This window comes from Myotis nattereri (genome assembly GCF_964212035.1).
Source record: "Myotis nattereri genome assembly, chromosome: 3".
NCBI classification, from domain to species: domain Eukaryota; kingdom Metazoa; phylum Chordata; class Mammalia; order Chiroptera; family Vespertilionidae; genus Myotis; species Myotis nattereri.
Genome location: NC_138077.1, coordinates 213,700,918 through 213,715,923, shown reverse-complemented (window position 1 = coordinate 213,715,923; position 15,006 = coordinate 213,700,918). Strand labels below are relative to the sequence as shown.

Here is a 15,006-nt window from a genome sequence, read left to right as displayed (position 1 = left end):
TCCTGGCTAGGCTGCTGATCAACTGAAAGCTGTCTCTGTGACATTCCTTCTTCGCTGACTCCGTCCACACCTTTGGGGACCCCTGGACCTGCTGGGGTTGGACCCCAGCAGAGGGGGTCACGTCAAAGGTTCCCAGGAAAGGCACCCTGGTGTCCCCTGGGACTGCAGTCAATGCAATGCCTGTGGCCTTGACCTAGGAGTGTCCTTCGAACCTCCTAACTCAAGCAACATCAAGACCACGAGAAAGCCAAATGTCCGTTCTCCAGTGGCCACTAGGCCACAGCTGCCCCGCCAACCACCAGCGGCCTCCGTCTCCCCTCAAGGGCCTGAGGTCCCTGTTCCCTGGGGAAAAGGTGGAACAAGGTGGCAAAGTCCTGCACCGATGACCCTGCACAGGGCGAGAGGCAGACATGCAGTGCACCCACGAGTGCACGTGTGTGAGAGGGAGGGATGTGTCAGATGTGTGCCTGAGGTACCTTATGCGTATGTGGCGTGGGATATACATGTATGTAATATGCATGCATACATGCAGAAGGACTCCGGCTGGCTACACTGCGGGGTCTGGACCAACTGCAGCACCTCCGGGGTGTGTGCAAACGCCCAACCAGGACGGAGGCTGGGCCCGGCCATGAAAACAGACGACATTTCAAATCGACTGAGGGCGTCTGCGTGGGCCTCGCCCGTGTGGGAGGAAGCAGCTCAGACCCACCGTAGCAAGGGCTGCGGCTGGGAGCCGGGTGGCTCTCCCGTCTGGAGCCTCTGCTTCCGCTCAGAGGGACGGCGTCCACACAGCCCTCTCGGAGGGCAAGGCTGGTATTTGTCTCATCAATCCCGCTAAACAAAGGCAATGGGGAAGCCACTGGGGCTCCTCCAGGAAGAAGGCGAGCAGGGGAGAGGGGCGGTGGGGGGAGCTGCCCTGTCCCTGTGGGGAAGGGACAGGAGCCAGCAGAGCCGGACACTGCCCCTCCCTCAACTGACCAAAACCCAGCAGCACAGCACGTGGGCCCCGAGGAGCCAGAGAAGCAAAAGCTTGTGTTCGTCCCAGAGTCTCCCTTCAGTGTCGCCCCTTTAAGAAGTATCATATGGCCTGGCCAGCGTGGCTCAGTGGTTGAGCGTCAACCTATGAATCATGAGGTCACGGTTCGATTCCCAGTCAAGGTATAAGCCCCGATTGTGGGCTCAGCACCCCGTCGGGGGCATGCAGAAGTAGCTGATCAATGATTCTCATCATTGATGTTTCTATCTCTTGCTCCCTCTCCCTTCCTCTCTGAAAGCAATAAAAATAGAAATTTTTTTTAAAAGTATCATATGGTGCTGAAGCCAGAGACACGGCCTGCTAGAGATTTCTAAATTCTGTAGCATCTGAAATTAAATCAGTAAAAATAATTGTGTTGGAATATTTACATGGGATGTGGCTAATTCAGCACCAAGGACTTCGTGGGAAAGATGAAAGCGAGGTAGGTACACAATTTCTAACAAGGACAGTCACTGCGCCTCAAACTCTCCTGGTTCTTGGGTCTCAAGACCCCCAGTTAGTGCGGCCGGAAAGTGAGGTGCTCCCACACATGGGAACCTGTTCCTGAGTAAACCCAGTTTGGGGAGAAATGTCCAGCTGTCTGTCTGTCTAAAGTCAACAGGCAGGAGGACCCTCACCTGGCATGGCCGTCGCCTGCCTTTTGTCTGGTCAGAGTGGGATAAAGGGCCCGGCGGGGTGTTCCTGGGGTCTGGGCCAGCCACACTCACATACCCAGCTTGAATGAAACCTATGCAGAGAGACAGGGACCCCTCCCCGGGCCCCACCCCGCTCTCCCGGGGTGCCTCCTACCATCAGAGTGGCCGGCTTCTGTCATCTGCCCCGTGAGAAACGGAAGGGGCCTCCTTACCACAACCGGAGGCACCTCCAGGACCTTGTCCACATTCTTCAGCGACAGGGGCACATACCACAGGGTGGCCTTATTGGTCAGCTTTTTGGTACCTTCAGAGAAGAAAACCACAGGAGTGAGGGCCTAGGGAAGGAGGGCGGGGCGCCAGGAACGCCACCATCTGACCCCTGACCCCCAAGGCCTTTGGCCATGACGTGCAAGCATAGGCCCCCAGCAAGGGGACCCTCCCCACAATCCTGTCATTCCCAAAGGCTGCTGGGAAGACTGCAGGTCACCTGGTTCAAGGTGTGTGTGTGTGTGTGTGTGTGTGTGTGTGTGTATGCGTGCGCGGGCGTTCCCCAGGCCTGTCGGCTTTCTGGCACTTGCTAACACGGAGGCCCCGAAACCAGACATGCTGTCTGTGAAGGGGTGTAACTAGAGGGCAAAGCGGGGCTGCCCCATCCCCTGAGAAACCTGGGCCAAAAGCAATCACTGGGTCCACACCCCTCACTCGCACAGGAGGAGCCTGAAGTTCAGAGAGGTCAACGGGTTTGCCTAGGGTCACACAGCAAGTCGGTGCCATTCTGAGTACAGACCTAGGCTTCCTGGGTCCCAGGAATTTCGGGGAAGTATTGGCAAGGATGTCTTTTAAAAATTGCCTCTTACGCCTGGCTGGTGTGGCTCAGTGGTTGAGCATCGATCTGTTCCTGGACAGAGCACATGCCTGGGTTGTGGGCTCAATCCCCAGTAGGGGGCGTGCAGGAGGCAGCCACTCGGTGATTCTCTCTCATCACTGATGTTCATCTCTTGCTCCCTCTCCCCTCCTCTCTGAAATCAGTGTGTATATTTTTAATTGCCTTTTCCACGGGAAACCGAGTGGAATGGAGAGGAAGCAGGACGGCGAGGAGCGGCCCAGGGACCGGGGAGCCCCTCCAGGCGCACACTTCCTAGCAGTTCCTCCCGACCTGCCTTCCTGAGGTGAGCCCGGGGCTGCGGCTTCCTCCCCTCACCTGAGGGCGTGATTAGATCGATTAGAGAGAGAGAGAGAGAGAGAGAGAGAGAGAGAGAGAGGCCATGGGGGCAGCTCTGGCCCACAGCACCTGGGACAGCAGGCTCCGCATGCGGGAGCCACAGGAAACATGGGGAGTCTTTTCACTGAACTCCGACTGAAAGCGAATCTGACAACCTGCTTTTGGGAATAAAGATTTCCTGTCTGACTCAGCTAGAGCCAGCCTGACGAGCTGGTTTCCATGGAAACCCCGAGCGGCCCTCCTCTGGACCCAAATGAGCGCCATGGAGCAAATGAGGCAAAACATACTAATTGCACTTTCCCCATCATTTAATAAAACCATCGAAAGGCAGCTGCGGCATTAGGAACGTCTACTTCAGAACCTGAGAGCTCCCAGCTACTTTCTGGAGCAATTTACAGCAATCACACCCCAGTTAGCGGAATATTTTGACAGTTGCCGGAGATGAAGAGCCGTCTGCCTGCCTGGGTGTGTGCTCGTTCAAGTGCCTCCCGACAGGCACCGTGGCCCGGGCGGAAGGGACACACAGACGGGGCTGAGAACAGAGACGTCGCGCAAACAGCTCATGTTCAGCTTTGCCGGCTGTTCCCCTGCCAACCTCAGTTCCCGCACCTGTCAGAGCTCACCGCCCGCCCGTGGTGTTCGTGAGGGCCCGGCACTGCTCGGGGCGTCGGGGACTGAGGTGGACAAGACAGCTGCAGCCCTGTCCTCAGAGGGCTCACACCCCCGGGGACATGTGGGCAAAAAGAGACACAACAGGACAGGGAGGCCTTGGGAGACCAGGGTCCCAGAAAGAGACGCAAACAGATCCAAACATGGGGGACCCAGGCGAGCATAAGAAAGGGGCGGCTCTTTAGCGGGGTCCAGGGCAAGATGACCAGGACGTGGAGAAAAGCCCAGCGCGTCTGAGAGCTGGGCAGTGCCACCCTGGCCTGTCTGAGCGGCTTCTCCGCTCTCCTCTGGGGGCAGTTCAAGTCCTGAGGGCCATCTGCAAGGCCGCGGCACGGGGAGGCTCAGGGAGGTGGCGCACCTCCTCAGGGCAGGGCTGTCTCCTCGCCCCCTCTGCCCTCACGCCAACGAGGGCTCTGTGCCACAGCCTGAGACCCGCAGCAAAAGGTCCCTTTGATGCCAGAGCCACCTGCCCTGAGCAGGGCTCGGGCCACAGACGTGAGGCACAGGCACGCTGACCACTCCCCCACCCAGGCCCTTGCTCAGCTAAAGGTCCTGTGTTCACTGCAGCCGGGCCTGCTGAGGCCACCGATGTCACCCTGTGCTCCTGGCCCTGGGGGAGAAGCCTCTAGCCGCTCCCTGAGCTCTGAGCTCAGCACTGCAGGCAGCCTCAGCCCAGGAGGGGGGTGGTTGGGAGGAGGGGCGAGGCCCAGGCAGCTCCCTCCTCCAGAACCGGGTGGGCTCAGGCTCTCCTGGGCCTGGGTGCGGGGAGGGGGGTAGAGTGGAGGGTTGGGGGTCAGGAGCAGCCAGGGGATGGAGGCCCTGTTCCTCAGCAGCAGCCGGGCTATAAAAAGCAGCCAGTGCCAGTTAGAAGCAAAGCCACACTCCCCTGCAGCGCCCAGTGGGAGGATGAAAACGGGTTTCCATGGTTACCACACCAAGGAAGAGAATATTCGGATCAAACCAGAGTCAAAGGTCGCCCAGTGAGCTTCAGCCTAAACCTGGTTTGGGGCGGGGGAGCGGAGGTGGGGGGGGGGAGCAAGAGGTGCAGAGGGAGCGGGGGCACTTGTGCCCCCCCAGCCACTCCCACCCTCTGCCCGGGAGGAGCTGCCAGAGGCGGGGCGGGCAGGGCTCCCACACTCAGACCCTGGGCTTGCTGCTGACACAGGCTGTGCCGTCTCCCCGGTAGGAGCAGCTGCTCACTTTGTGGGGGGAGCTGCAACCAGCGCCCCGAGCAGCGCCCCTCCACCCACCTGAGCGGGGAGCGCGCGCTCACCTGTGAGGATGTTCTCAGACATGACATGGACCTGCACCTCCACGGAGTGCTTGGACGTGTAGGTGATCTCCGCGCTGACGTGCGCCACCTCGCCGATGCACATGGGCGACAGGAAGTCGGTGCGCTCCACCCGGGCCAGGACGGCCACGCAGCGCTCCTGAAAGAGCAGACACGGTCAGGTCAGCCCCGCCGGCCAGCCCCACCCCGGAGGTGCTCCCCCACGCGGCCCTGACTCTTCCACACATTCCTAAGGCGACACCACGGGACCGCGCACACGCCCGCGGGACCCTCCAGAGATCGCGCCGTGACTGCGGGTGGGACTGCGACCGGCGTTTTGCTTTGATCCAATTTTCCTACAAAAGACACGTATGACTCGCCTGATGAAAGGTGAGAAAGACACGGGAGCTTATATGGGAACTTGGGAAACAGAGACAAGCGGACAGAGGAGGGACGCCCCTCCTCCCGCCACGGACGACGATTTCTATTGTGGGATCTCCCTTCCCAGGCGTGTCCCCTAAGCACAGGGGTTCGCCGGCTCATGGGTTCCTGTGCCTCGGTCTGTTTTGCAGCTTTCGTCCTTAAATAACTGTGTAAAGACTAAATTCACACTTTCATGCTCTGCTTCTCTCACTCAGCGGGAGGAAAGGTAGCCTGCGGTGATGTGACAAGCTCTGAGCATCACTGGTCTTTTATGTAAATTTCACTTCTCTTGCAACCAGGCAACCCATTCTCATGACTCAAAATTCAAAAGGAACAGAAGGTCCCCAGCCCCAGGACGTTTGGTAACCAGGCCAGGAAGTCCTGGGGCTGCAGGGCCTCTACAACCCCCACCCCCCCACCCCCGCTCCACCACCACCACCACCCCCGCCAGGAAGCTCATCTCCTGGGAACGAAGGACTCCTCCACACACCATTGCAAAAGAAGTCCATGGCTGAATGGACTGGAATCCGTTGTTAGAGATTTGGGCCAACCCCACTGTGAACGATAAGTAGCTCAGTGCCGAGCGCCCTTGGCCTTGCTTTCCGTGGTGGGGACTGCTTCCCGCGTGGGAAGGACAGACACGGGGATGTATCCCCAGGGCACTGCTCAACAGGCCGCAGTGCCGGCGTGGCCCACTGTCACCTGCGAACTGCAGACTCGAAGGACACCTTGTGCCTGAGCAGAGGCTGTGGGTCCTCATCGCCTCACAGGGCGCTGAGCGCCTGACTCCCCACCAGAAAGCAGTGTCCATTCCAGGAGCCTGGCCAGCAGCACGGGTCTGACTGCGGGGAGGGCCGGGGAGCAGGAGAGCTCACCACGGAGAGCCGGTCAGGCCCTGGGCCCTGTGAGGCTGGAGGTGGAGGCCTGATCAGGTCTCAGCAAGGCAGGGGTGACAGCGAAAGGGCCACGCCTGCCGTCCCCACTCCGCCAACACACACACACACACACACACACACACACACACACACACACAAACACACGCGCGCGCGCACACACACAGGCTGGCAGCACAGCATCGCCTTTAAGTCAGTTCATGTGGCTACAGCACCACCCACTGGCAGAGGCTGGACAGGCAGCTCTGCGGCGCGGGCAGGAATGAGGGGCCAGCTTGCAGGGCTGTGGGGCGGGCGGTTAGCCTGTGGCATGGATATGCCACACGGATGCCATCCACATCAGCATCTTTAGTGGGACCGCACACGTGGGCCTTGGATGGACCTGAGCTTGTGGAGCCGGCCGCTCACCTTCTAGTCCACTCGTCCCAGTTGCGTGAAGCTTTAGCGAAGGGCAGAGTGCTCCTTCCGTGACCAGAACACGAGTGGGATGCCTTGAGGCAGAGGCCCCTCTCGATGCTGTTCCGATGGTGCTCTTAGCACTGACCTGTCCAGAGCGCACAGGCCGGCCCCAGGCGTCCCTGCTGCTCCCGGGGGGAAGGCCACGCGGAGACATCAGGCCGGTCCTCCCAGCTTAAAGCACGGAAGGAGAGGACTGCGCTCCGCCTCTCAGGCTATCATCCCACGGCCGTGACAAGGCGTGGGCTACTGTGAGGGGCGGAGGCCTGGCTGTGAGCGGCTGTTCCCGCGGGTGGAGCCCACAGTGACCGCGTGCCCGCGGGTGAGAGGACAGCGGGGCAGAGAGGCTCCAGGTTTGGAGCCTGAGTCACGGCCAGGCCGCTTCCCGAGGAGGAGGCTGTGGAGAAGCAGCCTGGTGGGCCCTCAAGGTCAAGGGGACGATGAAGCATCGGTGCAGCCAGGCCTGGACACAGAACCTCACAACTGTTTAGGCCACAGAATGGATGAGACCACCAGAGAGTGTGGATGGGGGTGTCCCCTGTCTCCCCCCCGAGGCCAGCATCAGCCCCTGGAGCTGCCCTGGGCTCACCACCCTTCCTGAGCCTGGAGACAGGTTACTCTCCGGGGACACCAGCCCGGAGGCACCGCCAAGCCGACCAGTCAAAGCTGCCTCTCTCACCCCCCAGGCTCACACTAGGGAAGGGGGAGGAGGGGCCAGGGCTCAAGGCACGGGTTCGAGGCTTGGATTTCCAGCCCAGACCAACGACCTGCCTCCCTGTGTGGCTTCAGGAAACTATTCAACCGCCCTGGGCCTCCGTTTCCTGCCCTGGGCAGTGGGGTTGGTGAGAACAGCCTGTGTCTCGGGTGCCGCGAGGACTACATGAACAGCACTGACAGCAGCGTCGCACTCGCCTCCCAGCCTCCTCCTCCTCACGCCTCAGTCCTGGGCTCCTCCCCCCAATGCCCAGCCTGTCTTGTCAGCCTGCCTTGGACCCTCAGTGTCTCCCGCAGAGGGTCTGCCAGGCGCCTGGCCCCCATCCCAGCCCCAGCCGCTCAGGCTGCCTCCCCATGGCCACCAGAGGGCGCGCTCTGAACGGGATGGATCGGCCCCAGAACGCCCTGGGCACCAGGATGAATGCAAACTCCTAGCCAGGCAGGGAGCCCCTCCTTCCCAGGCCATGTCCACCCACACACTCACCAGCTTGGTTCATGCTACAGGCACACATGTGCACTCTACACACACACACGCACACGCACACGCACACGCACACCAGCGCTGGATCTGCCTCTGCCCAGCACAGCGGGAGGCCCCCTGGGGCCGGGGAGGGGCGTCTCAGGCACACAGAGCCACACGCCTCCTGCTGGCCCCAAGGTGGTGGCTGTGGTGCAAGACAGACCCGCCCCCACCCCACCCCCACCCCTGCACCCCATGGTGGCTTCTCCCATGCCAACCAGACTTCAGAGAAAATGCCAGGCCCTGCGGGTCTGGGGGCACGGGGCCTGCCCTCGTCCCTGCGGTGAGGGACACCATCATCGGTGCCTGGGGCTTCACAGCACCCGGGGGTCAGCCAGGGCAGGGGAGGGACTGGGCCCAGAGGGTCTGATGTCTACTATAAACTGCCACCCATGCAGGCATGGCTCTGTGAGGTCTGGGCTCCTGGAAGATTCTAGAAACCACGACTCTTCCAGAAAGGAGGGCAGGTGCTAAAGGTGCCGTCAGCAGGCCCTTAGCTCAGTCTGTCGGCCCCCAGCCCCGCCCCAGCTGAGCCCCAGCCACACGGCGTTCCAAGGGCCCGGCCCAGGGATGATTGGGCCGCAGCCTCCGGAAGCCCCCACGGCCTGGGAGTCGGGGGCAGGGAGGCTCCTCCACCAAACTCCCCTCCTGACCCCCGGGGGGCAGCGCCGCACGCAGACGCCGGGGCCCCACTCACCCCGTTCTGGCTGTTGCAGTGCCGGGTGCTGATGATGACCCCCGCCTCCTCGATCATCTTCAGGATGGTCCCTCCGTGCACGTTGCCGGCCACGTTGGCGTCGTCGGGCCGCATGATCCTGGGCGGAGGGAAGAGGCAGGATGAGGCCTCTGGGAAGGACGTCCCCACGAACAGTGACAACCGGGGAGAGGACAAAGGGACCGCTGGCTCCCCGAGAAGGAAAAAGACCTGTCCCGTGTTTGGTCCGGGGGTGCTGTTTCCGCAGAGAGAGGAGGGCAGGGGGCCTGCCCCTGGAGCCCCGGCCGGGAAGGGGTGATGGTGGGACCTTTGAAAAGGCAGCGAGATGTTGGCACAGCTGCCCCTCCCGGTTCCCATCAACCAGCAGAGCTGAAGGAGCACAGGACACAGGCTGCGGCCCCTCGGAGGACGAACAGACCCGGGGCCACCTCCGGGGGGAGCCCCGAGGAGCAGCTCTGAGACGCGGGAATGCCCAGCCTGGCGGCCTGCAGGGGCGGACCTGCCCCGGTGCCACTGGTCACCTCACTTCCCGGGAGGAGGGAAGGGGGCTCCATGGAGTCTCTGAACCCAACAAGCCATCGCGGACTCCTCCCCGCAGGGACAGGCACTGAGCACGCGCCATGGTTCCCGCACGCCCAGCACCCACCCAGGTCACCAGCCTGCTCGGCCCGCGGGCCAGCGTGGCCCCCACAGCACCCTCTGCCGCCTCCGGGGGGCCTGCTCCCCTAGCAGCCCGGCGGCTGGCAGCCTGAGGGCGGTCCTGGCTCCAGCACCAATGAGCTGGGTGCCCTGGCCAGCTGCCCACACGCTCACCCCTCCACTCCCGGGTCTGTAAACACCCAACTGCCCTCTCCCCGCGGGAGGGCTGGGCTGACCACACGAGAGAACGCGATCAGCGCCACCAGAAAGTGTCCACCCGCGGCGACCTTCCTCTCTCCTGAGTATTCAGCCAGCTTACTGCAGGGCACCCGCATCCCGGGCGGCTGACAGCTGTCGGTCTCTGTCGCCCAGGCCCAAACAAGTACCACAGCCCATTCAGGGGACCTGGCTTCTCGCCCCCCATCACTGGCTCAGGGGCAGCGGTGCCAGGGGAGCCCCCAGAGCACAGGAAAGAAGCGTCACTTGGCCTCTCAAATGTTCACTTAAAAATATTTTGATCCCTGGATGGTGTTGCTCAGTAGTTAGAGTGTCAGCCTGTGGACTGAAGGGTCCCAGGTTCGGTTCCTGGTCAAGGGCATGTGCCTGGGTTGCAGGTTCATCCTCGGAACCAGTCAGGGCACGTGCAGGAGGCAACCAATCAATCAATATGTCTCTCTCACATCAATGTTTCTCTCTCCATTTCTTCCCCTCCCTCCTTCCACTCTCGAAAAGTCAATGGAAATAATGTCCTCTATTGAGGATGAACAATAACAACATAATAATAACAATTTGAATCAATGGGTTAAAGACTTGAACGTGGGACCTGAAACCATAATGCTCCTAGAAACCAGGCGGCAGGCTGCCTGACACGGGTCTCGGGGATGACTGTTTTGGATGTGACACCAAGAAACAAAGACAGCAGAGCAACGTGAGCAGGCGGACGGCATCAAGCGAAAAGGCTTTCAGCAAAATGAAAGGCACCCTAGAGTGGGAGGACGTACCTGCAAATCATGTATCTGAGAAGAGGTTAATATCCAAAATACATAAAGAATTTAAAACATTCCACTTAAAAATGGGCAGAGAAACTAAATAAACCTTTTCCATAAAGCACATACAAATGGCCCCCAGGTACAGCTCCACATCACTAAGCTTCAGGGAAACAGATCCAAACCCAGAGAGACATTGCCGGGGTCTTGTTCCAGCATCTAGAAGGTTCAGCAATCTGGAGAAAGGCTGTGTGTGACGTAATAAAGAGTCCAGTGACGAAATGTAATTTTGAAAGGCACTGGGGGTCAGAGGAGCTTAGCTAAAGAAACTAAGTTCTCCTCGGCTCAGGACTCCATGCTTTTTATTAACACAATCTGTCCTGAGTCGAGGCAGATATACACTTCAAAGGGTCAGGGTTTCATATACAGAGTCCGTTGTCAGTTTGGGGGAATTAGCCTACGCTGTTCAGGTGCTTGGCCAGTAGGAGGCAATAACATGTAGATTAAGATGCCCTGAGCTGCTTGGCAGCCAGCAATCAATTTAATGCATCCTTTTCAGGCTCGGGGAAATGCCCTCAGCCATTCCCAACAGGCATAACATATGTGACTTAGTCCTTGTTGAGCCCCAAGTTTCATCAACCTTTCCATGAAACTCTCGCCATTATGACCTGTTGGAACTGGCTTCCGGCAAGACATCACCTCACACCTGTCAAATGGCTGTTATCAGAGACAAGAAACAAGTAAGGTGAGGATGTGGGGAGGGACCCCGTGCGCTGCTGGTGGGGATGTAAATGGTGCAGCCACCATACACAAGTGTGAAGGTCCCTCAAAAACCTGAAGCTAGAACTGCCACATGCCCCACAATCCCACTTCTGGGTACGTGTCTGAAGGAAATGAGATCTCTGACTCAGAGACATGGGCACCCCATGTTCACTGCAGCGATGCTTAAACATGTGACAGCCTAAGTCTCCATCGCCGGGTGAGTGGGTAACAAAGACGTGGTACACACACAATGGAACATTGCTCGGCCATGAAAGGAGACCCTGCCATCTGCCACCACATGGATGGGCCTGAGGGCATGATGCCGAGTGAGATAAATCGGACAGAGAAGACAGATACTGTATGATCTCACTTACATGTGAAATCTAAAAGCTCAAAATCAAAGGTGCAGAGAAGAGATTGGTGGTTGGGGGGCAGGTGTGTGAAATGGGTGAAGCGGGCCCTCATCGACCAATGGGAGCTCAAGTGAGTAGAGCCTGATGGAGGCTGGATCTGTCCATCAACTCCCCGTGCACAGTTGTCACAGTGATGCCAAGGACAGGAGTGTCTCCGACAGATGTCTCCACCCGTGATTAACCAGGTGTGCTCAAAGTCACTCTCTGCAAAGGAGGTCAGGGTTCAATTCTGGTCAAGGGAACACGCCTGGGTTGCAGGCTTGACCCCCAGTAGGGACCGTACAGAACACAGCCAATCAATGACTCTCTCTCATCATTGATGTTTCTAGCTGTCTCCCCCTCTCCCTTCCTCTCTGAAATCAATCTATATATATATAAAAGGCTAATATGCAAAGTGTCCCCTCGGGAGTTCGACCGGGAGACTGGGAGTTTGATCGCTTGCTCTGAAGTGCACTGACCACCTGGGGGTGGTGCAGTGTGAAGGAAGGCCCCGGCTGACAGCCAGAAGGCCCTGAATGGCCCTCATTGCTGGCCAGGCCTAGGGACCCTACCCATGCATGAATTTTGCACACCGCGCCTCTAGTATATATATATTTAAAAGGACAGGCATATAGACCAATGGAACAGAATAGAGACCCCAAAAATTGACCCACACTATTACAGTCAATAAATATTTGATAAAGGAGGCAAGAACATACAATGAAGTAAAGACAGTCTCTTCAACAAATGGTGTTGAGAAAACTGGACAGACACATACAAAAAGATGAAAATAGACCACCAACTTCACAAGAATAAACTCAAAACGGATAAAAGAGGAGCATTTGGTATATGTTGTCAGCTAGGTTCAAATAAACTCATAAAATTTAAAAAAAAAAAGAGCCAAAACCGGTTTGGCTCAGTGAATAGAGCATCGGCCTGCGGACTGAAGGGTCCCAGGTTCGATTCCAGTCAAGGGCATGTACCTTGGTTGCGGGCACATCCCCAGTGGGAGATGTGCAGAAGGCAGCTGATCGATGTTTCTCTCTCATCGATGTTTCTAACTATCTCTCTCCCTTCCTCTCTGTAAAAAATCAATAAAATATATTTTTAAAAAAAATTAAAAAAAGAAAAAGAATAAAAGACTTAAATGTAAGGCATGAAACCATAAAAATCCTAGAATAAAACAAAGGAGTAAAATCTCAGATATGTCACACAGCAGAATTTTTGCTGATACATCTCCGAGGGCAAGAGAAACACAGGAAAAAATAAACAAATGGGATTACATCAAAATCAAAGGCTTCTGAACAGCAAAAGTAACCACCATCCAAATGAAAAGGGAGCCCATAGTATGGGAGAACATATTTGCCAATGACAGACTGATAAGGGCTTAATTTCCAAAACATATAACGTATTCATGCAACTCAACAAAAGGAGGACAAATAGTCCAATAAAAAAATGGGCAGAGGACCTGAAGAGACACTTCTTCAAAGAGGAAATACAAATAGCCAAGAGACATATGAAAACATGCTCAAAGTCACTAATCATCAGAGAAATACAAATTAAAACAACAATGAGATGTCACCTCACACCTGTCAGAATGTCTACCATCAACAAGTCAACAAGTGCTGGCGAGGATGTGGAGAAAGGGGAAACCCGTCTGCACTGCTGGTGGGAAGGCAGACTGGGCAGCCACTGTGGAAAAGAGTATGAGTCTCCTCAAAAAATTAAAAATGGAACTTCCTTTTGACCCAGCAACCCCACTTCTGGAAATATATCCTAAAACCCCGAAACACCAATCAGAAAAGATATGTGCACCCCTATGTTCACAGCAGTGTTATTTACAATAGCCAGGATCTGGAAATAGCCTAAGTGCCCATCAGCAGACGAGTGGATAAAAAGCTGTGGGACATCTACACAATGGAATACTACACAGCTGTAAACAAGAGGGATCCCTTACCCTTGGGACAGCATGGAGGGACCTAGAGACTATTATGCTGAGTGAAATAAGCCAGTCAGAGAAAGACAACTATCCCATCATTTCACTTATATGTGGAATCTAATGAACAAAATGAATTGACCAACAAAGTAAGACCCAAAGCCTGGAGGCATGGAATAGACTGACATACCTCCGTGTGGGGATGGGGGCACGAGGAGAGATAAACCAGAGAACTTACATACTTACTAGAAGCCCGGTGCACAAAATTCATGCACAGGGTGGGGGGGTCCCCTCAGCCCAGCCTGCACCCTCTCCAATCCAGGACCCCTTGGGGGATGTCCGTCTGCCAGTTTAGGCCCACAGAGATTGGATCTAAACCAGCAGTCGGACATCCCTCCCACAATCTGGGACCACTGGCTCCTAACTGCTCACCTGACTGCCTGGCTGATCACCCCTAACTATCCCCCATGATGGCCTGGTCACCCCCAACTGTCCCCCCTGCCGGCCTGGTCGCCCCTCCCTCCGCCGGCTGGTTGCCTCATGCAGCTTGTTCAATTGTCTGTTCAGCTGTTTTGGTTGCAACAGTCGCTTAGGCTTTTATTATTATAGACTAGAGGCCCGGTGCATGAAAATTCATGCACTGTAGGGGGGGTCCCTCAGCCCGACCTGCCCCCTCTCACGGTCTGGGAGCCCTCAGGGGCAGGAGGCGACCTGGTGATCAGGGGAAGGTGATGCCTCATCACACCTCTGCTGCTGCCACTGCCGGCAGTGCAAGCCTCGGCCAGCCCTGGTTACCTGAGCCTTGGGTGGCCCTGGGCAGCTGGGCAGCCACCTGAGTGGCTGGGGGGCTGAGGGGACTGGGGGACTCTGGAGGCAGGCGTGCGGAGCGGCCGCATGCCTGCCGCCCCAGCGGGGCTGAGGGGACTGGGTGCCGCCATCTTGTGGCTGAGGGTGCCACCATCTTTGAGGGTGTGGCAGTCAATTAGCATATTCCCTCCTTATTGGCTGTGGGCACCACCCTCTTTGTGATGGCGTGAGGGTCAATTAGCATATTCCCTTTTTATTACACAGGATATGCATAGCCCATGGCCTCAGGCAATTGGGTGGTGAAGGCCTGGGGGGTGGGTAGGGGCTGGGTGCAGGGGGATAAAGGGGGGGGATGGGAGACATCTATAACACTGTTAGCAATAAAATATATATTAAATAAGTAAATAAAACAAAACTATTACTGAAAAAAAGAAGAAGAGGGAGACTTGGAGCCACACAGGGAGGAGGCCATATGACAAGGGAGGCAGAACCGGGAGTGACGTGTTCGAGAAGGAACACGGCCTTGCCAGCCGCCACCAGGAGCTGGAAGGAGGCTTCAGAGGGAGCACGGCCACCAGCGCCTGGACTTGGGCTTGCGGCCCCGGACGGGGAGCATGCATTTCATTGTTTTAAGTTTCCCAGCCTGTCGTCGTTTGTTATGGCACCACAAACTCATATAGCCTGCCCCCCCTGCAGCCCCCACTCCACCCCAGAGGCCGAGCATGTGGCCTGGGCAAGCCCCGCTGGCCCTGGGGCCTTGGTGGCCGCTCCGCAGCGGGCTGACCCCTGCCTGCCCCCCTCACAGCTCCCTGGCGCGGGGCCAGCGTCTCTCCTCTGGCTGGGAAATGTCAGCGCTAAAATTAAAACAGGGCTGTGAGCGCCATGGTAACGGGCGGGGGCCTTGTTTATCCGACAGTGAAGCCAAAGCATC

At 57.4% G+C, this 15,006-nt stretch overlaps 1 protein-coding gene across 4 annotated transcripts in view; it reads right to left on the bottom strand.

Annotated features, from left to right (window-relative positions):
* ACOT7 (acyl-CoA thioesterase 7) overlaps positions 1–15,006 on the bottom strand; it is a 68,268-nt gene that overhangs the window by 29,427 nt on the left and 23,835 nt on the right. For all 4 annotated transcript variants that reach the window (XM_081085482.1, XM_081085484.1, XM_081085481.1 and 1 more), the window contains 3 exons: positions 8,536–8,653; positions 4,836–4,992; positions 1,884–1,975 (listed from right to left, as the gene is read on the bottom strand). In XM_081085482.1, the coding sequence (XP_080941608.1) occupies positions 1,884–1,975; positions 4,836–4,992; positions 8,536–8,653 (367 nt within the window). The remainder of the gene's footprint in view (positions 1–1,883; positions 1,976–4,835; positions 4,993–8,535; positions 8,654–15,006) is intronic.